Source organism: Varroa destructor, unplaced genomic scaffold, assembly GCF_002443255.2.
Source record: "Varroa destructor unplaced genomic scaffold, Vdes_3.0 BEIS01000006.1, whole genome shotgun sequence".
In the NCBI taxonomy this organism is placed as follows: Eukaryota; Metazoa; Arthropoda; class Arachnida; order Mesostigmata; family Varroidae; genus Varroa; species Varroa destructor.
Window position 1 is genome coordinate 13,571,666 of NW_019211459.1, and position 27,726 is coordinate 13,599,391.

Below are 27,726 nucleotides of genomic sequence, written 5' to 3' on the forward strand. Positions count from 1 at the left end.
ATTGCCATTAAATAAAAATTGCCTTTTTTTTAACCCAGATGATGCCGTGCGCGACCTTTAACATTAGAAAATACCTAAAAAACAACCGAGGTGCATTCACATTTTTGTATGGGCGATATCTAGTCTCGTTTGTCAGTAATGCTGCTATGTGGGCTGCATTATACGCGGCGCATTGTGGCCGTCCTTAACTTAACGGTGAAGAGCATTCGCTCTGCAGATGCGCGTTATTATATTTGAATTGCGTAGAATTTAAGCCTGATGTTTTTATCTGTCTAAGCCTTCCACAAAACCTCTTAATTAATTCTAGATAGAAGCTAAATCAATATATGCACCCACCATTGAAGCGGACCCGCTTGAGATAGCTGAGCAGTTGAGAACCCTCTATGGGCTTCATCTTGTGACACAAGCCCTGACTTCCTCCACAGAGCTCCTCGTGCATGTCCCGTATAGCATAGGCAAAAGCCAAAACGGCATCCGATACGAACTGCAACTGCCGTTCGAGTTCAAAACCCCCAGTCGCGGATGGATCCAATAATTTCTCTCGTCCTGTGCATGTTGAAGTATATTTCTGGTTGTAAGGCGTTACAGTCCCGTTGGGCCAACGACATCTATACGGACAGGAAAAAAACGGCAAGTATACAATATAAGAGTATAAAGCGAAATTTTTGTTCACCAGCGACGCAGCTCTCGTTCGAGCGACGTGGCAGAGTGTATGCAGAGGTACGTTTTGCCATTATTTAAATAGTTTAAATATAGATCACGTGCATAAAACACAATTATGATTATGACTTCCTTTTCCAATTCTTTTCGCAATATTCTATTGAACTGTTCTAACGCAGCTCACTAGAATTATTTCCTGATGCTTTTGAGGTTCATGTTTCAACGACCATTGGTACTTACCTAAACGTGTACTCCCAATATTCAATAAACCAAGGGTTACGCTTATTTCCCTGAGCCGTGAGGTTAAGAAAGTAGCTCTCGAAGTCTGGTATAGGGTGCGCCATTGGCTGTACCGAGATAGTACCCTCAACCTGCGCTTCATGGCCGTCGGAGACGAGTGAACGGGCGCTCCAGCCGTCTGATCCAATCCACGAGAACATACCGGTCGCATTACCTCTAGCGACTGCCTTCATCAAATGCGCCACCTCCTGATCCGAGCCAAACACGATCACTCCGCGTGCACGAGATTTAGCGCGAAGGCGCTCGACGATTTGATCATATGCCCCAGCATTACCTGATGGTGTGAATCGATCAGTTTTCATAGAGTAAATTATATACTTCCATTAACCCGTCCTATAAAAACCATGTTCATATCTAAAGCAATATTAGGTAATTTGGTATAAATTCAAATTGCCTGATATATAATGTAGCCTCCAGTTGCAGGCCAGGTCCAAAACAGAGTTAGACATATGCATCATAATAATATAAGTAAATTTTATAATACCTTTAAAATGTTTACCTATAAAAAAGGTTCGCTGTAGTCAGATGCTATCGCCAATTATAGTCGTTAATAATACAGGCATGCAGTACGGGTCTTAATCGTACTTGCCATGACAAGTTATATAAATTTTATTTACTCTAAGATTTTTAAATCTGTAATATAATTGAAGAAAACCTCAATAAATACGAGAATCCAAAAATATATTGAAAATATCCTAACTCGTTATTGTTTTGACTTTGCTCGTAAACAATCATGAACGCTGCTATACATGTTTAAGCTCTAGTATCAAAAGGCCCGATCGTTTACCCTACGTTGTATGGCCTTTTTTCATCTTCTTGGTGCACAACTAAGTGGCGCATGGCCTGCGGACAGCTGCTTGTTCCGAGGGGAAACCACCTAGCTCCGAAGGCAACCTAATCAATCAATGTTTATACGAGCGCCTCTTACTTCGAATCTTCAATTATGCAACGCAGCCTACTCTCTCCTTACTCCTAACTACACTTTTCCCAGTGCTCATTATCGAGCCTTTTTAGCAAAAAAACGCAGGCTCACTCGCGAAACACACTTTTCACGTTCCGACAAAGAACGGACCGCCAGTTTAAACCACTATAAAAACTCATCTCCTGGAAAAGACCGCCTGCCGTCGATTTCTCCCCAAAACACTTATTGACCCGCACTATTTTTAAAGGTCTGATTATGTTTACGGAGAAAACTGAAAACAAGCTTTCGACTGCAGAAACAGCAATAGCCATCATGGTGGCATAGTAACAATGGTTGTTTTTTTAAACTAAATGAACTCATATTTGAGAGAGCGAAAAAGCGCGGTTATCACCTTGCGTTATGCTCCACGTGTCCATCCAGCTTTCCTTTTGAGTTAGGCCATCGTACGTATATCTGCGTACAAGGCGAAAATAAAGGGAACTTACTGGTTGTTTGCAAATAAGCTCCTTCTGGTAATTGTATGTTAATCACGAGTGCTAGTTTCACTTGGTCTGCAAATCGTCTATGAAAGGTAAGAAATTTCTGGGCTTAGCACTAGCAAGCAAGAGCCAAAATGAATTTGATGGAATTTATCGTTGGCGAGGGCTGGCTTGCGGGCGAACGGGCCTCCAACAGAGCTTTGGCGATAACAACTAGATATTCACTAGAGTACAAAGAGAAGGAACAGCGACGAAACTATTGGAGAAGCAACGGAAGAAGAAGACGCGTTTTTTTAAAAAAGCAGCCCTCATTTTTTTGAAAAACGCTGAGGCAAACGTTGAGAAAGGGACAGGTTTAGAAGGACAGCTATTGATTTGACTCTGAAACGATGACACCGTAATCAAGGCAAGGGGAAGGTAGCACACTTAACAGGCGACAGCCGAAGACGATGCAAGTTCAAATTCATATACGTCCGAGTCCAGCTGAGCGAAAACAACAGAGTAGGACTACGGTTAGGAATCCTTCCCTGCCCCTCTTCTCATCGTCTCGTTCATTTTCGGTAGATCAAACGAGGTTTGGAAGTTAAAAGCTACGCGTCATCGGTCGGTACCCTTCATTGATTGTCGGTGACGTCAAAGCTACCATTCGTTTTCTTAGTTTTCCACGACATCTTCGATCGCTTCGCATACCTTCGATGAGGTGTCACGTCCCCGAGCCTGCGATACGCAGGTACCAGTTTAGCTCTATTTACTTGGTCGGCACCGCCATTTTTCGTACAGACCGACTAAGACGTCGACTGTGAATAAAAGCATTTAATTGCTATTATAAATAGATAAAGCGCTCGGCATCTTCGAACGTCAAAGATTAGTGAGAGACAGTGAGAAAGCACCATAATATTTGAATGTTTCTGTAAATAGCTTTTTCAAGCCGGTCTACCAGTTTATTCTTAAACCGAGCAAGCAAATGAAACCCGAAGTTCGAAGATGGATTTAGTGATGTACGAATAGAGGAATTAATTTTCTTATTATTCTTTTCTGTTCATTTTGCTGCTATATAATTTGCGACGCACTTTAATAACAATACGTATTACCGATGTTACTTTTTGAACAATGATTTTAGGACCAGATCTAATGCACCTGTCAAGCGAGTGAATCTGCCCATTTTATATGAGTACTTTTTATAAGTTGAACTCTGGCGTCCAGAACGCTTTGACCACCAATCGATAGACCCTTACATGTCGTGGTAAAGCCGACAGGCAATTTGATCATTCTTGCTCCTATTGATGGTGAATGTATTACATATATCATATACATATATATGATTTCATTTGTACGTATATGTAATACATGGGGGGATAACAGTATCAGACCGCTACGTGCTCACGATAGGTGCATATCAGTGTTAGATAGAGAGTTACAGACCTTGTCCGGAATCCTTAGTGAGCTTTTCCTTGGCGGCGATGCAGATTCCTTCTTGTGCGAGAAGGCTTTCAAGCACTGGAACAGAGGAATTAGGTAGATGTGTTTATATTTGTACTCAGCTTATTACGTAATAAAATGGTGACAACTGTAGTAACTGGCCCATTTGCAATACAAAATGTCGTGATGAGTGAATACTAAGTAAAGATACGAGGTAGAATTTCTCGCGTGGATTTACCGAGCAAAATATTTCTGTAACGGGGACCATATTTAGTAATACACTAAAGCAGTACGTGTGGGCTGCGATTCAATACGTGTCTGATCTGCGATTTTTTTTGTCATTGTCAGAGGGAAGGGGAAGTTTTGACATGGCTGAGCATCGTCAGAGTATGCTGAACAATATTTGAAATGCGGTTCAGAAATGTGGGACGATTATGGATTGAATCAGCGTATATTTCAATGTAATACATCATCTTACCTGTGCTGTATTGTTTTCAGACGTGAAAAATAGGAAAGAACTTCCTGCCATTTACGCTCTGGTATCTGGCCACCTCTGGTATCTACACAAAAGGTATCTGGCCGATCGGCTCTACCTTACGCGTAGTTTTTTCAGGCTGAATCTATTAACTACTAATAATTGATACCTGCCTATTTGTCGGGCCCCTTGAGTGCCTGAACCGGGCTGATTTTTTCTGAATCGGTAAAGTTTTATTCTAGGAAGATTTTCCGTGGTGCCGATTGGCCACTAGTTTTTCTCTTTAGACAAAAGTGTGTATTTCCCATAGAGTGTAAGGTTAATTTGACTGACAAGTTGGCAAGCCGGCAGCAGCTTCATTCCGATTTTCCATGCTGAAAAACAACGCCGCATCAGCGTTTACAAACACTAGTAGACAGCCACGAAGATCAGTCAGTGTGTTGCATGAACGAATGTGTCTTGTGTGACAAGTTACGTTCTTGCTATATTTTAGAAGAAGCTATTACTGTATGGACCCTGCTATAAACATAATTAGTCCCTTATGTCTACATGACTAAAATAATATGTCTAATAGAAGAACAGGCATAGGGTGAAGCCGGCAGGCCTTTACTCTTTAACGACTCAAAAAGCTCATCCCAATCCGACCACTTGAAGGATTCGTTTTAACTCGGACAAACAGGTATATAGAATTTTAATAGCTAGTAGGTAAATAAATAAAAACATATTATTTATTGAGACATATTGTAGTAATAGAGGTAGAACGTCGATTCCATTGCGTCAGCCAGTAAATGGTTTTCACCAAAAACTTATAGAAATAGAGATTTGAAAGCAAGGTTGTTGCTGATGCTTATGCTTATCAGGACTGTACGATTACTACAAACGTGTCCATTAATTAGCAGAACCTTTTCAATGTTTCGAGGTAAGCTTCCGTTATGAGTAGCTTGGATTATGGATTATACAGGTACTGGCTAATTAGATAACATTTACTAATGAGTTACCGCGTGCATTCATACATCCTCTAATACTAATTTGAAGATAATGGTACCGCTTCTAAATTGCAGTAAAACAAATAGAAAAGAAACAACAATTAGCAATTTAGCGCGGTTTAACATTCTGAATACGATTCCCTTTAGGTTTCACATATACGTCGCCACATTTGCGGCATTTCTCTAGACGCGGATTCTCGCTCTCCCGTAAAGGGAATCTGTTACGGCGTAAGCCAGATTCGCCTGTTGTATCCAGAACGCAAAGCCTACTACCACGAGCTTCAGTCCATCGCCGTGTTCGTTCCCTCAGCTTACCTACGAGGATGCGCACAGAGGTATAGCGGGGTGTGGAAGAACAGACATAGAAACGACCTCTTGAATTTCACGTAATCTCCTCTTCGGCATTATTTCCCTTGCTGCTGAAGCTCTTCTTGGTCGTTGGTGACGGAGAAAAGGAAGAGCACTACAGTCGCTTAGGATCCAGCTCTCAAAAAACTAATAATAATAGTAATAGGCTCCAGCAAGAATAAAGAGAGAAGCCACGATTGTGCGACAGGAGGGGTCAAGAGAGAGGATGCCTGAATAGGACTGTCGTGTTTCTGGAGAGTTAGATTGGCTAAATGTTAAACCAGCAGCTTTCTGTTATCCGTCGGCCTGTTTTTCGGTTTTTCAAATAGGCTTCGATTCGGCGTGCTTCAGTTTGTATCGCTGTTGAATTGTAATTAGGCGTGCTATAAAAAGCGTGGCACACGCGTTGTCGAATAAGCACGCGATACAAACTAATTAGTAAATAAATATGAAATAAGTAATAATAAAGTAAATAAAAAAAATACTACATGATACTACTAAAAATACATGATCTTCTATACACGGGCAAGATTATGAACAAGGCGTACCTATATAGGAGTACGTTTGAGCCACAATGAGAAATGTCAGATAGATTTTGTCGACAAGAAATCGATGTTTAACGTGTGCGAATTTATTTTTCTTCTTATAAGAATTAACAAAGTATATTAAAATTGAATATTATTAACTCACAGTTTTCAACTACAAAGAACGATGCGCGTGTCGGTGGTGGCCTATCCGTAACACGGTAACTTTTACATAAAGTTCTGGAATATGTTTTCATCTTCATTAACACATATAAAAAGATATCCCAAGCAATGAGCCATTTTTCCTTTAGAGTAGATTCTCCGCAGCATGCAACGTTTGACTGCCTGTAACTTATCGTCGTCTACTTGGCCGAATCGACCTATCAAAGGAAAGAGGTGGGGCAGTAGTCGAAGACCTAGTGTCCCGTTAGCGACACCGGGACGAGCCCAAATGGAAAGCATAAAGCCGTTTAAATAGTTTATTTTTTTACCGGAAAAAGTTGAAGAGTAGAATTATGTCTTTAACGAAATAAGCGATATCTTATTGTTGGAAATTGCCTGAGTGAATGAAGTGAAAGCCGAGTGGAGTTTCTTCAGCAGACCTGTCAAACGCACATACGGAGATCTATTGTCTTTTAACAGCAACAGTTGATTCTTCTCAGTTCTTTATTATTCTTCATATTCCTGACTCTGATATATATCTGATCATAATTATTGTCCCCGTTCAGATTTGAATTATCGTGGCTGCATACTTGTTAGTTATCGTTACTATAGTAGCGCACTTAGAGTGATACGCATCTGCTTCTAGACCATGCCCGCACTTCTCCTGTCTGCTCTGGCCACTTTCTCACTTTGAAGTATTTAGTAAGTAGGCAGAAAACTTGTGTTCATCAACGGTCAACCCGGATGCTGACTTGTAGGACTGTCGCAAAGCTACATACAATATGAAAAGGTATAACGGACAGAGTTAGAGAACACCACAATGTACTGAATTGTAACCTCTATCAAATTATGTGTAGCAGGGTAAGCAATGCTGAGGACGGGTAAATTGCGAAGGGCGCGCCTCGATCACAAAATTTTCCCCACTACTTTTTAATGAGAAACGCAGAGGGGCACGTATTTACGTAAATAATCTACTATTTACATGTAAATGTGTAATCGGACTATTGAATGGTTTCTGTTGGAGAATCTGCTAGTAGGTGCTGACAGTCGATGGCCAGTCGCAATCGTTCGTGAAGCTTCGAACTTTAACGTTAACTGCCGATCACTCGCGAAATTCAGGGTCATCCGAAAAGTTTTTATTCTATAGTAATGTCGTTGCCTGATGGAGAACTCGAGGGTTTGTCATATACTATTTGCTAGATGATTTGAGCGCGATCCTTACGGTGATTTATTATATGTAATAGGGAGGCTGGGTTTGCAGATAACAATCGCTTTAGCTAATATGACCCACTATGAAAATTTCGAGAATTACATTTCGAGTGCTTTCAATTGCCGAAACTCTCCCACATTCAAACTGAGAGTTGTTTACAAATTACATAAAATTACGCGGTCGATTTGTACCGCTGAATATAATTATGGAACTCTAAACGTAGCTAATGCAAAACTAGTAAACTATGAGCTGTACAGTATCTTCTTGTTGCAAAAGTCATTTCTAGCTGTCAAATAAGGCCAAGAAAAACTACCAGCACGCTTCGTAAGCGGACAGGTATAACCTGGGAAAAAGATATGAAACAGATGCGTGCTGTAAGAAGTGAAATCTGCAATTAGTGGCTGTCCGTCTTGCTAAGAGCTGTTAATTCTGAAATGTTCGGCACAGATTTTGCGAAGTCTGTCTGAATACACAACAATGCTATACTTCACGATTTTAAGCCCATTGTTATACCTTTTGTAATGGAAAAATGGCGCGCCGCTCATCTGCGCCTGTAAATATATCACGTCTTTGTATGAGTTTTTACAAAAAGCAATAGTGAAATTTAACCATAGGCAAGGAAGTAACACGCTCGAAACAGCTGAAACAAATGCATGTCTAAGTTGTAGGGATTCAGCGCGTCTTTGATGGTTTTAGCTAGACCTAAGTATTTGAGCCTACTCAAAAACTTATAAAGCTTAATGGATCATACCAGATATTTAGGATAGCCGGACGCGTTAAGCAACATGAGAAATTTGTTTGTAGATCAATCAAGGACCAAGTAGAGTCAATGATGCACCCGTCGGTGAAGGCGATAGCTGGGAAGTCAGCTGAGTAACATTGCTGGTATATGATTGCGGGTTTTCCCGTTTGTGTGTAGCTTTGAACTGATATTCAGGATTCTGCTCTTATAAAAACCCTATAAGTTTATGATATATATATATATATATATATATATATATATATATATATTTTTTTTTTTTTTTTTAATATTAAATAAGTTAGCTAATATACTGGTTTTGCTTTGCTTGCTGAAACGTGCACTCCTTTTTCTCTGATAATAGAAACGTAAATAGATCAGTCTATTTTACCCGAACGATTTCCCAATTCATTTATATGATACTCACCAGCGAAGGCCTGAATGCCATAATTGGACTCTTCGTAAACGATTGAGACGTAGGTCCATCGTAATAGTTTCACTATCTCAACCATTGCGGCTGCCTGGTCACGGTCCGATGGCACTGTTCGTAAGAAATACTCGAACCGCTGCTTATTTGATAGTTCAGGACTCGTCGAAAAGAACGAAATTTGTGGAATACGAAACAGGCGCAACAGATTAGCTACCTGCGAACCAAATCACAGAAAACGAGCGTCATATTGTTCTGCTATTATCTGAAAAGGAAACTAGGCTTTGTTGATGAACGATGGATACATTCATTTGTTTGTTTCGTGTAACTGTATGATTGTTTAAGGTCATTAGCATAAACGATCAGGTATTACACGTTAAATAGGGCAATTCTATAATCATTGCTTATCTACGCAAGCGTACGTCTGTGGTCGGTGTTTGTAACGGAATCTGGCACGCTGAGCTGAATATGAGATTCCTAATACATACGGAATAGGGACCTTAGTCTTAGTATTGTCAGTTTTCTCTGCCGTGTAACGGCTTCAGGGCGGAGTAGATAACCGTATGTATGTGATGCCTACTGTAAAGTATTGAAAATAATAAAAATAAACTTTTACACTTCTCGTCACACTTAGGTTTGATGTTATCCATGTTCAGTTACAATATTACTGCTCCTTACGTAAATGTTATGTGCAGCGGTAGGCAGAAACATCGACAAGAGAAGATGATGCCTCTGCTGTACATATAACAGGTCTCATCTAACAAACAAATAGGTTTGTCCAATCAAGAGTCATTCTAAATAAACGTCTAAGCCGATAGAATGCAAGGCAGGCCAAACTGTGACTGAATACGGCAAAAGTCAACGGAACGGTAGGATATGGAGGGCAGCCACGCGCACCATGTTAGACTCTGCACGCCACCTACCGCGTATGAATAAGCAGCAGCTAGTCAATGGCAGAGTAAATGTCGTTATTAAGAAAGAACCATTTTGAGTTTAGAAGATCATTGGTAAGTTATGCTATGGTAAGATATATATGTCTTCTTTGACTAAATCTGAAAGTAGCTAATCTAACGGGGAGGGGCAAAAAGCTAGTAGATGGGTAACAGATTAATTCACGATAAACAAACTCACTAATAAACTAATAGGTTCGACTGAGACAAATGTTCCCTGAAGTGTGAGCCTACGTTTTTCCAACCGTGAACTCGTTCTTTTCTTACGCTGGCCTTTTAAATTTCCATTAAACTCTACTAAAGCCTACTATGCCGGCCCATTTGGAATAGATATTCGGCTCGATTGTTACACAATGGCATTACGTTATATGCTTTGAACGACTAAACGAATTTTGTGAACCAGTCCAATGGATTTCCGTTTAGATATGACACAATGGGAGCTGAGGCTGGACGGTTGATTCTACCCGTCCCGAGAAACTGGATCTGGATCAATAACGTCCTGTGCATGTCCTACCGCCCGCTAGCAAATGTGTCTCCTCTCTCAGTGTTTTAACACCAATGAAGTTCGAATCACACTTAAAATCAAGTGTCAGATATACGCACGATGCCAGGAGTAAACGTAGCGCTTGTAGGAAGGACAAGTTAATTGATATATGGGGCAGCGGCAGTTGTAGTCGTCAACACAAAGCGTTTGATGTTAACAACAGGCCCACTCCCAATGAACCTTACAGCCTTACGTTTTATAGTGTATCGGTGCAGTTTCGATCTGTCACAATCTGTTTTTCTACGTGGCAGCATTAAATGGCTACATTGAGTTGTTTACGTCCGAAGTGATCCGCTTAATAGACGTACTCTAATTACTAGCATGAACGTGGTCTGCTTAGGGTGCCTGAGCCGACAATAGTTCGTCCCCAATCGCCCGATACCTGTGCAAAGTGTTTACGCCTAATACTACCATTGCCTGCACCACATTTGATTGTCCGTCCACTCAATCAATATAAAATTAGCTTCCACAATAGTCTAGAATTGATGCTGCCGAAGGAACAGCTAGTGGCCTAATTTAACAGGACAAAAGATTTAAGAATTTTTTGTACTTAGATTCGTAGATTCTAAATCGAATCAGTATCTCTACTTACGGCGGCCGCTGATTGATTAATCTGAGTAATTGTCAGTTTTCACGCCCACAATCTTTAATAGTCTATTTTTATTCGTTTGTGTGAGGTAATGGCTGTAACGGCGGTTTACTTTAGGCGACGAAAGCTTTCTCTCATTTAGACGAGTCGATGCTGAAGGCCGTAGTTGGGCAATAGTGAATGTAACTTGTGGAATATAGTTTGCTATGCTCGTTCTTTATAACTTACTAGACTACTGTAAATAAGGTGTCTGGAAAACCTATATTTGGAAGGACAGGCTTCGACTTGAATTGACAAAGATAGACTTTGAACACTGAATCTATGGGTGTAACTATATACATCATTATCTAGGTAAGAACTGGTTATTTCTAGATTTTTCATTGAGACAATTTTAAAACTAATTTTTAAATAGACAAAAAAAAATTCTCTTGAATTCTAATAGTTTGTAAAGTGGCCACGCCCCACTAGATAAAACATATTTGTAATTTTGCTCGCGAGAATTCGCACTTGTATCCTCTCTCTTCTGAATGTCTTCGATGGCTGATACTATCAAGTGGCGCTAGCTACGAGAGCTGCCTGTTTCGTGCAGCTGGCGGTAGTAAGCTACCTCACATCGATGTAGCCTTGCGATATTGTCTATAAAACACAGAAGCTTCTTCTAGCCAGCACTACTGTTATTTCTATCAGGTGCATGCCTTTTAGGGCTCAACTGCTGGACAAGCTTGACGACGAGCTCTGCTATTCTCGCTTCTTGCTTCTGTTAGCTGGCTGCCTCTAAGGAGTTTGCGGCGCCAAAAGTTCGGATGAGGTTTACTGATTGAGTCGCGTGGTGAATCTGCCTCATCGCGTGGTTAATAACATAGCTCTCCTTCAATCGGCAGAAGAGAACGCAAAAAATAGGCTCTTTCTTCCTTTCAAGGAACATTACTTCCTCAGAAGCTATAGATGATAGACGAGTCTGCCTGGTGGACTTCGTTCCTTGCTAATCCCCATCGTTTTCTTCTTTGAGCTTAAATTCGTTCCAACAAAAGTTCCGATGCTTTTCCTGCTGTTGGACACTAATTCTAGCGCCGAGCGGTCTCAAATATTGGGGACGACTGAAGGAGCCGGTTCACAGAAAGTGTAGGCGAAGTATCCGGTCAGTTGGCGGTCGACTGCCTCCTTATGGATGTCGAGCTGGTGTCAGCCATAATCGTATTCAACCAACTCTGGACCAACGAACAACACTGAGAATAGCAGGCTAGTGTCATGAACCAGTCCCCATTTCTAACGGGTTTGGTTCCCGGGTGAAGCATGTGGCTCGGTTGCCACCTCTTGCCTTCATTCTATGTCTTGGGGCTTTCACAACGAGCTAATTAACTCATTGGCTAGTGATGGGTGTTGGCCGTTTACCCGAACTAGAAATGGCTTTGATAAGAAGTGAAAGCTGAATAGTTTTTCATTTTCGACGACATGTTGTGGGTGCGCTTCCTCTTAGATTTTATCTATTATCTAGCATTCACTAGTTAAAGCGCGGGACCTCATTAGTCACAGCAGTACAAGCGTGATATTCGAATTGTCTATCGTCATCTAAACGACCTTGTAACTGTTTCGATAACGAGATCATCCTTATGTTTATGTTCGACCACAAAAATTGTTTCTGGTACAAGACCTTTTTAGTATAAGTTAGTTGCGTTTTCGGCAATAACTCAAATTCGGTGCTTAGATATCTTCAGCATCTGTAAAAAAATAAAAAAAAAAAAAAAACATTTCCAAATAAGTGAGTCGAGCCGTAACAACGAGATACTTCCTTTCCAGCCGACTGCCACTACTAACGTTTTAATGGTACTGTGACAGTTTTATTCAAAGCATAATCCCGTACTTAATATTAACAGAGAGTATTCAGTGATGGAATGTCGTGAAGAGAGTCTATCTTCCGGAAGTATGGATCGATATATATTGTGTCGTATGGCCAATAGTGCATAACAATGTCTAAAACTCGCGGTTTTAGGCATTGTTACGCAATATAGGCAACATATACAAATAAAACGTGCGTTTCTACTATGCGAGTATCGAGGACGAATATCAGGGTGTCAGTTGCCGTCGTTGCAGTAACAGGCCGCGTCTAGTCATGATCAACGATAGAGCACCCCCAGCGGCAAAAGAAATTCTTCATTTCGATCAAGCCTGTGTTCAGATCGATGTCGAGGGTAAATTCCACTCAGTAACTCAGGAAATGATCTGGATGAAGGTAGCGAATCGGTAAATTCAAAATGCAATTGTTTAAATTCCACCGAATCGATTTCTGTGGACCAAGAAGGTCTTCCAGAAGCAGTGCACAATACTGCCTCTGGAAATAGTCTCGGAACAATGAAGATAACCGAACTGGTTGAACTGCACCGGATTACTAGACGTGTGATTGCGATGCCCGTTGTAACGGAGACAATAACTGCAGCAGCTATATATATATATATGTATAGCTGCTGCAGTTATATTAGATATAATATATTTAATAATATAATATATTATATATACATATAAATGTGTGTCTGTGGGTAACACAGGGTTACCTACACAGTGCGTATGCAGATAAGGCTAAATTGCTAGAGCTTCAAGTGAGGTTCGTACCTGTGAGGACGTAAAAGACTGTGGCTATTTCATCACGTTCAGGATCGTTTCGGCGTTTTCGCAAAAGGCCAATAACAACCGCGGCAAATGCAAATTGAACCAGATCGGAAATTATGGAATATCATAACATAGGGATTATTTTAGACGATCCGTCGTTTTACCCTTGAAATACACCATAGCATATATATGATTGTCCGTTCGATTGTCGCCCACAGTGATTCCACTTGTACACAGAAACCCTGTCTACCTTAACGAAATCAGCCGCCGTATGGCTCGTCGGATTGCATTCTGTCCTCTGAGGTTTTTCTGGCTTCTCAATGATCCACCGGCTAGCATCGCTTCTTGAAAATTTCATCGGTTTGGTGTATAGCGGGTAGCTTAATGCGAGCGATTTATGGCCACACATTTGTTACCGTATCGTCATCGCACCGCTGAAATCGTTTCTATTCCCCAAGACATTGATCAGAGCCCACGTAAAACAGCTCGCGTTAAACGTACGATTACTATTATTATTAGATTCAGAGAGTTTATTCTCAACAAGAGCCGAGTTCATTAACACTTGCTCAGAATGCAAGAGATTAGCGCGTGATACTTTCGAGCTAGGAACTGTTATTATTTGTTTCGTCCATACATAAAGGGTGGTAATCGACGCAGCGAAATCGGGTGCCAAGTATTATGTTTGTACTACATCAACAAGAACTTGAGTCGGACAACGCTAAGGCGCTCCAAAGTTTGTCACTACCTTCTAATACGCTCTGGCAAAATAGTAAGCTTTATGAGCCACCGATCCTTGATCGACGACTCGGTCATAATGGACATACAAGTACTCTTAATATCCTAGCTGAGAAAAAGCGATTACAGTAAATTTAATCCGTCGGCTAAATCTAATACGTGACTAAATTACACGTAACTACGACGGCGGTCTGCATATGAGAGTATCGTCCGAATGGCGGCCATCGGGGTGGTGGTCCTCCTCATATGATTGTTTCCGTAGACAGTGTCGAAAAAACGGCAGACATTGAGCGTAATTATAGACAAGGACACAGCAAAAAATTTGCCTATACATTCCTGTCAAAATCTATGTGTTGAGACAGTGATCCCTGAAAGTCGCGCAACGCAACTTTTACTCCGGACTGAGAGGGGCATTGATTCGTGCTCGTTTGGCTTTTGACTTGCTCATAATTAATAGGCTAATAATGCCTAAAGTGAAATCCCAGCAATACAGCCACACCCAATGAGTGAGTATTAGAGAGAGCCAAGCAGATCCAAAACCATCAGGACCGATCTGTTTCATGCGTATGATCGTTTAGCTGTCGTTTGCATGTCCTGTGTCATATGCTCGCTACTTGTCCTGATCAGCTATAACGCTGATTGGCGCAAAAAAATTAAACAGACGGACCATCTCTCATCTGTTAATTACGTTGGCTCGTCAGCCTTTTCGTGGCACAGATAAGGTTTGTCCTGCCATCGAAACACCCTTCTCCCAGTCCTCTTTTGACCCGAACAGTGACAACAACACTACCATAATCGTCAAGCTAGCTTTATAATAACGCATGGGTAGAAGCCCTCATCACTGGCAGGCCAACTACACAACCCAAGCTCGACGCGTATGTATATCTGTTTCTGTGCGTATGGAGATAATTGTAGTTGCTGAACCAGTTGTATATGGCGGTCATGAAGTACCTGCAGCGGTAGTCCAGTAGGTATATATCAAACAGCCGATATACACAAGCTCTAGAAGCAAAATGAAAATGAGCAAGAAACGCGAAGTATACCATGTGTATTAGTAGGACTACACTAAAGGTTCGTACACAAAAGCGCTCCTTCATCGGGGTTTTTTATCACCGGAAAACGGTAACCGAGCCTGGAGAGCGTACTCCTGTTGCTTCGATGAGAGCTAGGTACGCCTGTACCACATATAAAGTTCAGGGCTTAAATGTGATTCAGATAAACGGATAGCGATGCTCGCCGAAACAGAAAGGTGAGGCCCTGCTTACAATACCGCATGACGATGATGGGACTGTTAACGTTGACGGGTGATCGTAGTCACTCGCTCACTTACTAGCCTCGTGTCAAGTGGTCAAGATTTAAAACTGCCTCCTGAGCTCTACAAGGAAAATCCGGGCCGTAGAAAAAGGAACAGATATTGCAATCGCGACTCCCTTTTGCGGTTTCTCTAAACGGTTCCTAGCGACCACTCTATCCTGGTGAATCTCTGAGCATTCCTAGGTCTAACTTGGAAAGAACAGATGACAATCGGCTATAGGAGATATTAAGTTGTGTTATTGATACAGACTATTATCGGCTAGTAGTAAACTGATGTGTATGTTTTGTCGGCCGTACAGGACGGTTTTCGACCTACATGGTGCTAAATTGACGTGGAAGATTCATTTGGAATTTGAATCAAACATCATTTATTATCTATCACTGAAATAGGGCACCTTCAGTTATACTTTGAGGCATAATACACAACAGTCTTAATTCTCTATTCATGAGACGGGTCTCTGTCTTACGCATTCACATTAGTTACATGTAAAAAAAAAACACACACACGTTTCCATGAACCACTATTGTGTATTTCGACAAACATTTTTTTATTCACCTAAATTATATTTTGCTGCCTTCAACAATGTCACCGACATATTGTATAAATCGTGTACTTCAGGCCACCACTAATATATACATGTGGGTTTGCTTTCGCGTTATGACCACATGGTCTTTGGCAGTCACCATACTCTTCTCGCACTGAGACTTCGTCGCTGTCGATACCATTGACAAGTGTAAATTACCGACTCCGAACAGGACTAAACTGATTTCATCTCGACGCCTCTTACGTTCTTTCAAGCAATGGCGTGCGCTTATTGAGTTGAAACAGTTTCAACATGTTATGCTTAGCCCACGCCTCGTCTAACCTTTATTCGATGCATACGCTATTCTTTTTCACCGTTCCACTAACCTACTTCGAGAGCTCTTAGCAAAATGCTTAATGACTTGCTTGTCATGGCAGATGTGCCATCTGTCTGTTACTGAAGCATGTAACTTGCCGATCACCGCATAGAAACTCCATTGAATATACATACTGACCCCGTAGAGTTTCACCACCCACAACAAGCAGGAAGTTGAGGTCCTGCAAAGGTCTGCAGGATTCAGTAATCAAAGGTTTCGATCTTGATCTCGACTGGATTATAAAACAAATTGTGGGCCTTTTTATTAATTCGCATGCCCGCCTTCATCAAAACTAGGATCTAGCGAGCTGATCCGAAAAAAGATAGGAAGTCGGCGTTGCACATCGTTGATGTGCGGTAATGTTGATAAAGTTTGACACTAGCAGCTTTGATGCGGAACGTCAGGAAAGTTAAAAACAAACGTGGCTAAGAACGAAGTCTCTATCAAATGCCGAATCGGGTAGGCTTAGCACGATCTAACTCAACTTCGATCCTTTATGACCTTCGCAAAATACCACTGGATAGCAGTTCAATCTCAATAAGTAAGCATTAATCAACTACATGAAGGTTCAGCGGTCACCCGGGCACTCAGCGGAATGGAAACCTTATACGGCTACGGTTATATTTCTAGTTTTTACTCGACGTGCAGCAGCCGTGAGATGTGACGTGCTAAAGTGAACGCAGAAGCATGAAGGCCCGGCGTCGACTGGTGTTATCCCCGTTGTACAAACTAGGCCGGCCTCCGCCATCTTATTACTACCCAGCGAAGGAGAAGGTATGAGGGGCAAGAAGATCCAAGCAAGGACCTTAAAAATTGACGGGTAAGCAAAAAGTTTTAAGGCAAAGCCAGCAGCAACAGCTGAAGTGGGCGCGACACCCTTACTCTTTAGGGAAAGGGGGAGTAAGTGTTAATAACTTGACGTATGCATGATGGCGAAGAGCTTGCCGCGTCTTCGTAATTTACATTGGAATGGGGCGTTAACGATAGCAGCATTGAACGATGTAGGAAGACGCAAATTATTGTGTTCACCACTTTGCTTGTCAATCAACTTTTTCAAGTTTTAGGGCCTATTTTTCAGCTTCGTAGTTCGTTGTTGGGGCAAAGTTAAGCGTAAAAATGGCCCAAAGCCAGCATTTGCAAATGAAACCGCATACGTATGGCCTTTGATGTGGACACGTCAACATGATACGTTCCCACAACTTAAATTCGTTAAACAACATGATTTGCTTATCTACGTAACGCTCCAAATTGTCATATCTAAACATGCGGTACCCGAAGTAAAGCATCCGAGTTTGCGCGTGCACTATTCCATGTATCATACAGCCGAACATCTGTCATCCCAGTGACAGATGCATTAGTCATAAGCGGAAGGCAATAACTGTTTGAATCAGGATAGATGAAAACGTGACTCCCGAATGGCACAGCTTTATGACCTTATGTTGTTTCGTCTATGTCGTGAAGTTCTGGTTAGGTTGATCCATCATGCGGTTAATAAATAAACTTTCTTATATATATATATATATACTTATATAATAAATAAGTAAAAATGAAGTTGCAAAAACATCGTAGATGTTTTCATGAAATAAACATTTTCTCATCTTTAGTGAATGAACAGAAGTTTAGATTTTTTCACAAATAAAATTTGCTAGCTCTTTTAAAATATGGGTTTCAACTCTACTGCCAACGACAACAAGTCAGTGGCAAAACATCGAAGTTGCCATTTACTGTCTTTAGAAATATATCTTTATTATTTTAAGGAATGAACACAGTAGCCACATTAAGTTAAGCTGAAGCTAGTAAAAGTAGTTTTTAATAAGGCTGCCAGATATTATCTCACCGTTAGAAACGAATTACTGCTGCCAACGCAAGGCCCACCGATCGTTCTCAGAAACAAAGGCTTTCCTTCGTAAAAATAGGTATCCCTTACATACCTTTTTTCCGTTCCATCAGCGAGTTAACAGGTATTCCATGGCTCATTATTTGTATTGTTGCTCACTTTAAAACCTTCCTTTGGCTGTGACCTTATGCGCCGATATCATGGCTGACCACAACTCAGGTATACTTGACTACTCTACGTAATAGGATCTATAAGTGTCGGGCGAAATGCGCAAACGAACGCTCTTGATCTGGTAATATTGATATAGCCTCGCCGCGATCGACTCCCCCATTCATAAAATTGACCGACGCTATAAACTTACATAGAACATTAACCAAATATTTGTTCCCTTCAAGATCCGTCCAAAGTTTGTAACCAGAAGCAAGACCCATATTCTGCAACAATGCATCCTCAATGACAACTTCACTTGGAGTTCGGTTACCACACACTGAAACGCCTCCTTCCAACTACGCTATGCAAATCCGTGAAACAATGGACTGCTGGGACCGATTAGACCTATTTTGGGTGTTCGTAAAAACGTGTGCTATTTGACTGCGCAGTAAAGCAAAAGTGAGCTCAGAAAATCAACTTGCTAAGCCTAAAATTATAATTATGTAGGCAAAAGTCTTTAGTAGATTGTTAAACGCAACTAGGAAAAAAGAATTAAGACATCACAAGGAAACGGAAAAGCATCTTATTGTCTCCCTAATACAGCGCATCTAATCAGTCTGATTTATGTAAATCGGTCTAATTTAAGAACGGTGTTGAAAGGAATCTTACTTCCGCTATGTATATTGGAGGTATCAAAGCCAGTCACAAAATCGTTAGTTAAATCTTACACTGAATATATTTGACGTACTATACAGGGGAAAATTAGCCTCTGAGAAAGAGCCGCTTTCAGTTGACCAGGTATATTATGACAGAAAACTCTACTCTTCCGCATGTCGAGGCTGGACAAGCAAGGAGGACGATTTTCTATATTTCGTTTCCACTCTTTAAAACAACGACACGTTCGCTATTCCATATGTTAAGTTAATCAGTATTTTTAACTAACTTTAAATTGATGTACTCCTTGAAAGCTGATACTCGTTATTAATGGCTGTTTCAGGGGCTAGAGTTAGCGATCGTTAAAAGTTACGGTAACTCAAGCACAGCAGTTTGTCAAGCTGAGTCACCTCTTAATTACATCGACTGATAAACTTATACCCATTTGTTCTTCTAGAGGACAAGAGCATGCATATACTATACGGCCCAAAGTGAATGCCGATTACATGAGATGTACCCTTACACGAAACCATGTGGAAAATGCACATTACGGCAAAACTTCCGCCAATTGTCAAGCCCAACCTGGAATGCCCAAGCCAACATAGGTAAGCTATAGTTCAAATATTGAATAATCGATTCCCATATGATAACAATTACTGGTTTTATGATTACTTGGAAGGCCTTCCAGCACCCGACATTTGAGCTGCCGTTTTTGTTGAGCCAAACGCATCATTTGCAATTGATTATTCCCTTTTTGACCTTCGACAGAGACAACACACTTTGTTCTTCAAGAAGTTTGTTTTCCTTCAGGCCAGCTTCAACGACGTCTGATTTACGTGCTTTCCGCTAATTCAATTAAGGTCGTCGAAGGCTAGTGAACAGACACCGTTCGAACGAACCTACCGCGACCCGTTATCATCAATGCTAATCAAGGCCCACAGGGGACCTGACTCGTTCTTCCAAGCGACGCGAACCTATCAAAATCGATAGACAGCATGTTCTTGCTAAAAGGGACGATAAATCGCATTATACCATTCATCCATAAGTCTGCACAAGCAAGCACGTTCATAACACTACACAGGCAAGACAAAACACAAAAATATATCACCAAGTTTGTTGCATTTAGCCTGATATCTGACCTACAAACAAACCCAAACGAAAGCATGCGTCTTATCGTACACAATACGTAGTAAGTTATGCTCTGCACAGGAGAAAAGTTCACTCCAGTAAAGATTAATTTTAGATATATTGCAAGGATTCTCTTCTATGTCCAATTTAGAATCTTGTTTCGACCTCACGCAACAAACTACGAAAAAGATAACGCAGGCGGCATGCCCTGTTTTTAACTTACGTGAAGGTCTGAGTTACTGGAAACCAAGTAAGTACGTCTAGCATAACAAGCGTGCAATGAAATCTAATAATAGTAAACCTATACCGGGCAAAAAATACGTCGCTATCTTGCTTACTTTGGAGCACTTACGACCTACAATAATGGCATCATGCCGAGGTCTCCGATAATCAGATTTCTTCTTACATGTATATACTTGCATATATGGCAGCACATGTGGGTCGCCATTGGCGAATATTGGCGCGGTGAGGGATTCAAAAAAGTGTAAACCGGTTCAAAGTACGCGCTTTTGCTAAGTTAGCTAATCACTAAAATTTCGAAGTCGATATCTGAGTTGGCCGACCGTTTCGGAGCGAAGCGCTCAACCGTGAACAGGAGGGCCAACTGGGATCCCGTAAAGCGACATATTCGTTTGTAGCGTAATGGAAGGCCACAAAAAGGACCATACATATTACTGCCATTTACTAATGTAGTGCCCTTAATTAAGTACGCGCTATCCATAACGATTATTTACCTGTATAGAAGTTACGGATGATGCAGCTCCGAGAACGCCTGAGATAACGTCAACGGACGACTCCGCCGACTTCGTAGACGTCATCCCGCCAAACGCACTACTGGAACCCTGGGACCCGTCCGTTGAGTCTTTGTGCGTTTGTGAGCACGTGATCTGTTCATTGCTATTATGAAGTTTGCCAAACGAGCCTGAAAGTCAAAGGAATGTCGAAGATAAATTGATTAACGAATATACACGGAAACTGATATGCAGCTAGCCGGTATGGGGTAGTATATGTAAATAAACAGATCTGTTTCATAGTTCAGATATCTCTGTAGATTAGCGCAAAATATCTGCGTGTCTAGCCTGATGTTTTATATAAAATAGAATTTGACAAAAAGTTAGAATCACCATGATTGCTTCGTTTAGTGAGTTTTACCGTGGTGCTTTATTGGGTCATTCTCTCGTAAATCTATGTCACACTCTTTATATTCTTAGACCTTAATACCACTGCCCCAGCTACTCAATCTTTAGATTTCTTTACGTATATTTCCGTATCGAGGACTGACCGCGATAAGAATGAACGACCTATGGCATTTTCTTCTAGAGCGTGGTGATCCCACATCGTCCAAACCGCCATGAAACTTTACACTTAACTGTAAACTTTATGATCTACTAATGCTGCCTTGTGCAATAGCTATCGGCCGCACGTATAGCTTACTATAGTGGAATTGAGCGTTCAGCTAGCGTGATGCAAGGAAACAAGGAGCATCACATAGTTAGCAGTGGCTTCTTTGTAGCACACCTCTATATAAGAGTGAAACCATAGAGATAATCCTATTTGTGAATACGAATCACTAAAAGAATAATTCCCAGGTCTTTCTAGCGCAGCCTTGAGTAAGTGGATGACGAGAATGGACCACGCGTGTTCATGCTAGAAACCACCTAAATACATGTACTGGACAGGCAAATCGGCCATTATCGTCTAAAATTAACCCTACAAGTTCCGTCAGAAAGAAAAACAACAACTTTCATTCGTATAAACGGCTCTTGTCATGGGAGCCCTGTTGCTTAAAGCTGGCTGTCATGATATTTACCAGCAATACTAACTGGATTGTTGTGCTTGCTTACAGTTTGGCACGAACCCACATGAGCAGAATGTCTGCCTCTATACAATCCCTATGATAATATATGTACACTATGGATACCGATAAATACCGACATTGCTATTAACCTAACCATGTATACGCAATTTTCTGTAAAAAGTGCTACAAACACCACCTCTCCTAGGGAGTAGATTGATTTCTGCAAGAGGCAGCCAAGCTAGCCATGGCGTGACCTCAAAAGGATTTTCTTTGTCATTAATGTTTTGCAGATATATTTTTCTAATTAAAAAAAGGTATTTTTCCACAGATCCATATGCGTTCTTACATATACATGATACTAATGTCAGTGAGACCATTTTAGCCAAAGATTCGTGCAGAGCCTTGCCATTGTAGCCATATCATTACGGTAATTGTGATCATGGTAACGACCACTACGGCGACGATTCTTTTTATCTGGTAGCAAACAGATAGAGGTCCGCTTGCTATGAGAGCAACCGTCCGCAGCAAGTAATTCGCCGGGTTGTCACTTAGACCATTCAGAGAAGGTAACGACCGAAAAGGAGGCCGTCCATCTAGGCTCGATCTAGGCTAACTGGCATGGTTAGGAAGCTGTGTGAACTTCTAGTGGAAGTTAATTAGGCCAATAAGTGGTGAGTCAGCAGCTTGACTAATTAATTAATGAATTAACGATTCGGCGAATGAAATATTATAGTACGGTAGCTGTTTGGCGAGTTAATCAACTCTTAAGTCCTAGGCTTAACGGTAGGTATAGTTCAAATATTACGTCTACATTACTGATCTATAGTACAGCTGCTGATCCGGATACGGTACGTGCTTTAGGGGTTGCTCGTATATAAAAAAAACGAGCGTGCCCAAAGACGCGCTGTTTACCGCAATCAAGGTTAAGTGGTTGCTCTCGAATTTTCAAACCGGTGTATACTTGAGGCTAAATATTGAACATGTTAGCAGCTACCTAAAAACGAGCGTGTAAAAAAGCTGAAAGGTACTGGATATCAATTTTTTATTCCTGGTAAAGCCCCCATTTCTCCAAATATTGTATTTGGGATAAATTTCTACTTATACGTGTCTATATCAGCATACATGCCTTAGCTGGACAGACAGCCTTTTAAGGGCGACGTTTTGATGTTTGTTCATTGGTAAGCCTTGTTTATATTTTTATACGTATTCTATAATAATAAGTATCCTAAGGTCTTTTAACAATATGTACACATAATAACAAGACAGTTGTCTTGCTTCCTGTAAATTGCCACACGGTTTCGATTTTTGCTAGCCGTTGTCAAATTACTATTGTCGAATCCCCTCTGCATTGCCATCGAGACAACTGCATTCGTCTCTAGTTCTATAGGCCATTATGAAACCGTATTAAACGCTTCCTAGCCTTAGGCCTACTTTGCCTTTGGGGCGTTCCGACCCTAAGACACTGCTCACTTTGGATTGCCACTCTCCTCTCTAGGATTTATGCCCCTTCACCGACTGCAGTAACAACAGCTAAAGCCATTTACATACGTTTTATCCCCCGTGCTACTTCTAATGTTCGTACTAATGTCGACTGGTGCCTAGGGCTGACTACAGTTCTACCTATTCTGTTGTCAGCTTTTTGTTGTGCTCACATCAACCAGGATAGTTTATAATAGCGTGTAAGGCTTGACATTGTTCCGTTCGCTAGTCTTCAACAAGGACTTCAGAACATTCCCAGTGTTGAATGGTGCGCAATGCATAGCTGTTGGGCCAATGCAGCAACCGCCCTCACATGGAGGAGCGTTCTCTCAGCTGTTCTCGCTATCGAGCCGACGGTCGTGTGGTCTTGATCCTCAACACGACAAAATAAGAATAAATTTTTTCTCATGCGAGAGGCTAACGTTCAGCTTGCTTAAACGTCTGTCCATTCTATTAAAAAAAAAAAACGACGAAGACCTTTTTTGTCGTTAAATGAGCGAAAACACACTATCCAAAGCTTGACATTCTTCACACAAAGAGACAATGAAGAAAAAAGGAAAACAGAATAAAAGAGATATATAGAAAGCTAACTTTCGATAACGATTACCAGGAGTGAACGCAGCTTTTACGTATAAACGACTTCATTGCTTTTCCCGCAGGCTAACAAAGTAGCGAAAGTAACCTTTTAAAGTGAAATGGAGACGATATTGGGTGGCATCACTATTCTAGTTAAATCCCACTTAAATGAGAAGATTCTGGGACGCAGGCAAAGAAATCTTGCCAATGAATTTTCAACCCACCCCAGGAAGGGTGATAAGAAAACGGTTCGCCCTACAACCTTACATTAACAACGCCAATATTCTCATAGCATTACTACCTGTGATACCTTTCTTGATGAGTCCTTGATATTGTAATGCATGTAAGGTACAAATATATAAATAATATGTAAAAAAAAAAAACATTACCTATATTTAATCAAGTAAATTATGTGATGATTTAGTATTATACCAACTCACACGAGTATATCATCGTTAATAGCTGGGCTCATTTCATGCCCAATCTGAGAAACAATGGTCTGTTGTCTCAGTGGTTTATGCGTAGCTTATACTCAACCGAAGCAAATTGTTGACGTGGATCGTCATAACAAAAGCTCGATCAATTCTTAAATCCTGCGTGATTAAGCCTCCTCCTGTTACTAGCAGAAATGAGGTGGAATACGTTATGTTGATAGACTATGGGTTTATAACATGTATTATCTAAACTGTCATAGAAGGCGAAGTCTATCTATTACGTCGCATATGTTCACTTAAAAATAATGGCTAAAATTACTGGACATGACAACATAATGGGAAATTCAAATGTATATAATCGTTAGCTTTTATAAATCTGAATTAATTATGCCCCCATGCCTTGTACCAGCAGGCCTGTGTTGTTCCATAGAAAATTCTGCTTCCTTCCATAGAAATTACTGTAAGACATTAGAGAAGAGTCATCCGCTAGCGTTATAACGATACGAATGCCCTAAATATATATATATATATATAGATGTACGGTGAATCAATATTTCAATGATTATATTTCGTATAGCCTTTGATATCGCGCTCGATTTTCTACATAGAGAAATTTTTTGAAAAGTAAGATATGTTTTGAAAAAAGAAAACTGCAGACATTAGTTTCAGAGACGTTGAGTTACCCATTGAATCATCAAAGGCAAACCATTTCACCATGTGAGAGTTAAAGGTATTAATTTGTCCTTCAGGTCAGGAGAAACCTGTGAGAAACCAGATGGCTCAACGAACACAGTGCAGAGTTAATTCGAACATTACATTAGACAAACACTGGTAAAAAGACTGGGGGTAAGCAGCAAGTTAATGAACACAGAACGTCCAGAAGGTAATAAGAAAAAAGAAAAAGAACCCGCAAGCCGCAGCAGAAAGCGTCTGTGACGGAATTATCGATGCCTCGTACGCCCACTGCTCCTTACAGGGCAAGTCATTTACATCAAGAAAGACTAAGAAGCAGGGACTGTTAAAAGTTCTGCCCCTGGCATAGAAATACAGCTTAACTAGGTGTGCTTGCTTGTAAGGTTAATTAGTTTTTTATAAAATAAAATTTTCACGCATTTCAAGCACAACCAATAAATATCGCTTTGATCAAGGCACAACTTACGCCAATACCTATTGCTCACCAACTAAAATTATGCGCTAACAAAGATACTGGCTCTCACTGAAGTTGAGAACGGTTGAAAGTAAACAGATAGGAAGTCTAAAACTTATAGGCGATTTGCAGCCCCCTACCTGATTTAGTGATATGCCAGTTTTTCATACCCTCTTGCATCCTTCTACTTAAAACAGCCTTGGCATCGCTATGGCTGATAGCTACACGTCGCTACAATCAGTAACCTCTCTCAGTTTCTTCTTTTCTTCCGGAAGCGCAGATAGCGCACATATGTAACGTCGCTGCGATGAATATTGAGCTTCCTCGAGATCGATATGATCGACATTTTCATACGGTTCTTATTTAACCGGGCTGCGGCTGCTTCCCGTTACACGCAACGTATGCCCAGCCGTTGAGCTAGAAACAGTTGTTCATCCGCATTGATAAGCAGCATTACGATCGCAAATGGGCAAAAAGGGATATATCAGGGAAACAGAACGTAATAAAAAAGATAAAAGTTTGCAAGCATTGAGAACTCTTTCCCAAATGATAACACCCCCCCCTCCCCCCAAAGAGCGGAATCTGCTATTCATGGTTTATCCTGTCGAGCTCTTTTGCCCTAGATATTTGCCTTACTAAACATTGTGGCAGGGCAACAAAATATCAGTGGAATGCAATATTTTGACTAAAATTACTCCTGCCTACTCTATCAGTTGCCAACTGCTGGTCAACGCACGGCAGTTGACTTATGTAACTAAAAGAGGCTCAGCATCGGCCCTGCAGCAGCGGACCAGGTTACTCTGTCGACTGCCTTCCAGTGTCTACACAGCTTGCGCCACTATTTGGGACTGTGTTAACCACAAGTTCTCCTCTTTCGACTCTTTACCGGTGCCCAGTTCGTTATGCTGCCGTTCTTCCCGACGATGAAGTCAAGAAGCCGCTAAACGACGTTACCTATCACTTGAGAACAGGGTCTGACCGAGGCGGTCGGCTCCCTTACCTACTAGGCTAGCTCAGAATAAGACAGAAATTAGACGGGTGTACGGAGTACGGGACGCGTTGCGAGAACGCCAAGGAACATCTCTACCAGTAGAGAGGATATACACGCCACCTAAATCCAAACATCAAGGTAGCCATGTCCAGTTGGCTTCGAAAAAGAACTGGCCAACCGTGTTTGATAGTGATAAATACTATGAAAAAATACGTCATTGCTCATGGAACTTTTATGAGGCAGAATGAAAGGGCGAAGAGATGCAAGCAGCAAATACAGTCGAATACGACAGGGTCATCGCAACTAGCAACAAAGCGCGTCCTAAACGTCCCGGATTAAGCAAAGTATAATTTTGCTATACTCCTTTGATACCACTTTCGTTTTAAGGCTAACATGATTGTTGTTTTAGTTCCTAGTTTTGATACACTTTGAATAAGAACGGGAATATACAGCAGTTTGATCTAGGCTATCAATTTTATATCTTAGTTAACTTGGCAAACGAATGGGTTATGCAAGATAAGAGTGCTTAAAAAGTCAATCAGACACAGAGTAATTATTCTTATTGTTATCGAGTTAGCAAATACCTTGTAATAAACTTCAGCACCACATGGTTGGCAGGACTAAATTCTGGACATATGTTTGCCTGTGATGGCTGTGCTTTCTAATGCTGCATACGTGTTCTTGTTTAAATTTGTGTTACCTGTTCATCTTGTGTCCCAACAAAGCCATATTGTTTCTTCTCTACCGTACACACAAGGAACAGCATCTTTATTGTTTTCTGCCCTAATAATTGCATTACTGCTATATATACATATATATATATATATATATATATATTTTTTTTTTTTTTCTTTCCAAGATTTTAAAGTTTTGGTTCAATCATTTCCCATATCGTTAAACAGGTCATGTAGCAAATCTTCACCTTTCGTCAAAAAATGAAGCCATTAAATAATATAGACGAAGATCTACGCTGGCTTAATGTGTAACTAACATTGCTGTTACCTCTTCAGCAGCGGAAAAATTAATTTCTATGCTTTACATTTTTAAATAATCAGGACAGAAAAAGACTTAATAAATAATGAAATATATAATCATATATATATATATATAATTCCATCATAGAGGATCCGACATACCGATCTCTTTCGGATATGAAGATGTCATAGAGATGCACTAGATGAGATCATTATGAAAAGTCGACCTTTTTAGCTCTAGCAGTGACTGGCTCCTTATTTAAAATTGATA

At 40.8% G+C, this 27,726-nt stretch overlaps 1 protein-coding gene and 1 long non-coding RNA gene across 14 annotated transcripts in view; one reads left to right on the top strand and one right to left on the bottom strand.

Moving 5' to 3' along the window:
• The window catches only part of LOC111252394 (metabotropic glutamate receptor 2-like), a 185,847-nt gene that overhangs the window by 101,712 nt on the left and 56,409 nt on the right, over positions 1–27,726 (bottom strand). For 12 of the 13 annotated variants that reach the window (XR_002674188.2, XM_086991923.1, XM_022810204.2 and 9 more), the window contains 5 exons: positions 20,791–20,978; positions 8,652–8,868; positions 3,784–3,858; positions 901–1,234; positions 337–608 (listed from right to left, as the gene is read on the bottom strand). Coding sequence is in view for 12 of the 13 variants with exons in the window: in XM_086991923.1 (XP_086848049.1) it covers positions 337–608; positions 901–1,234; positions 3,784–3,858; positions 8,652–8,868; positions 20,791–20,978 (1,086 nt within the window). In the remaining variant the exon portion in view is untranslated. Of the gene's footprint in view, positions 1–336; positions 609–900; positions 1,235–3,783; positions 3,859–8,651; positions 8,869–20,790; positions 20,979–25,630; positions 25,935–27,726 lie in introns of those variants that run through there. The other variant, XM_086991925.1, reaches the window with a different exon arrangement.
• On the top strand, positions 22,367–27,149 carry LOC147754887 (uncharacterized). The gene is made up of 2 exons (XR_015329548.1): positions 22,367–22,525; positions 25,093–27,149. It is a non-coding gene; the product is annotated as an uncharacterized LOC147754887 (long non-coding RNA).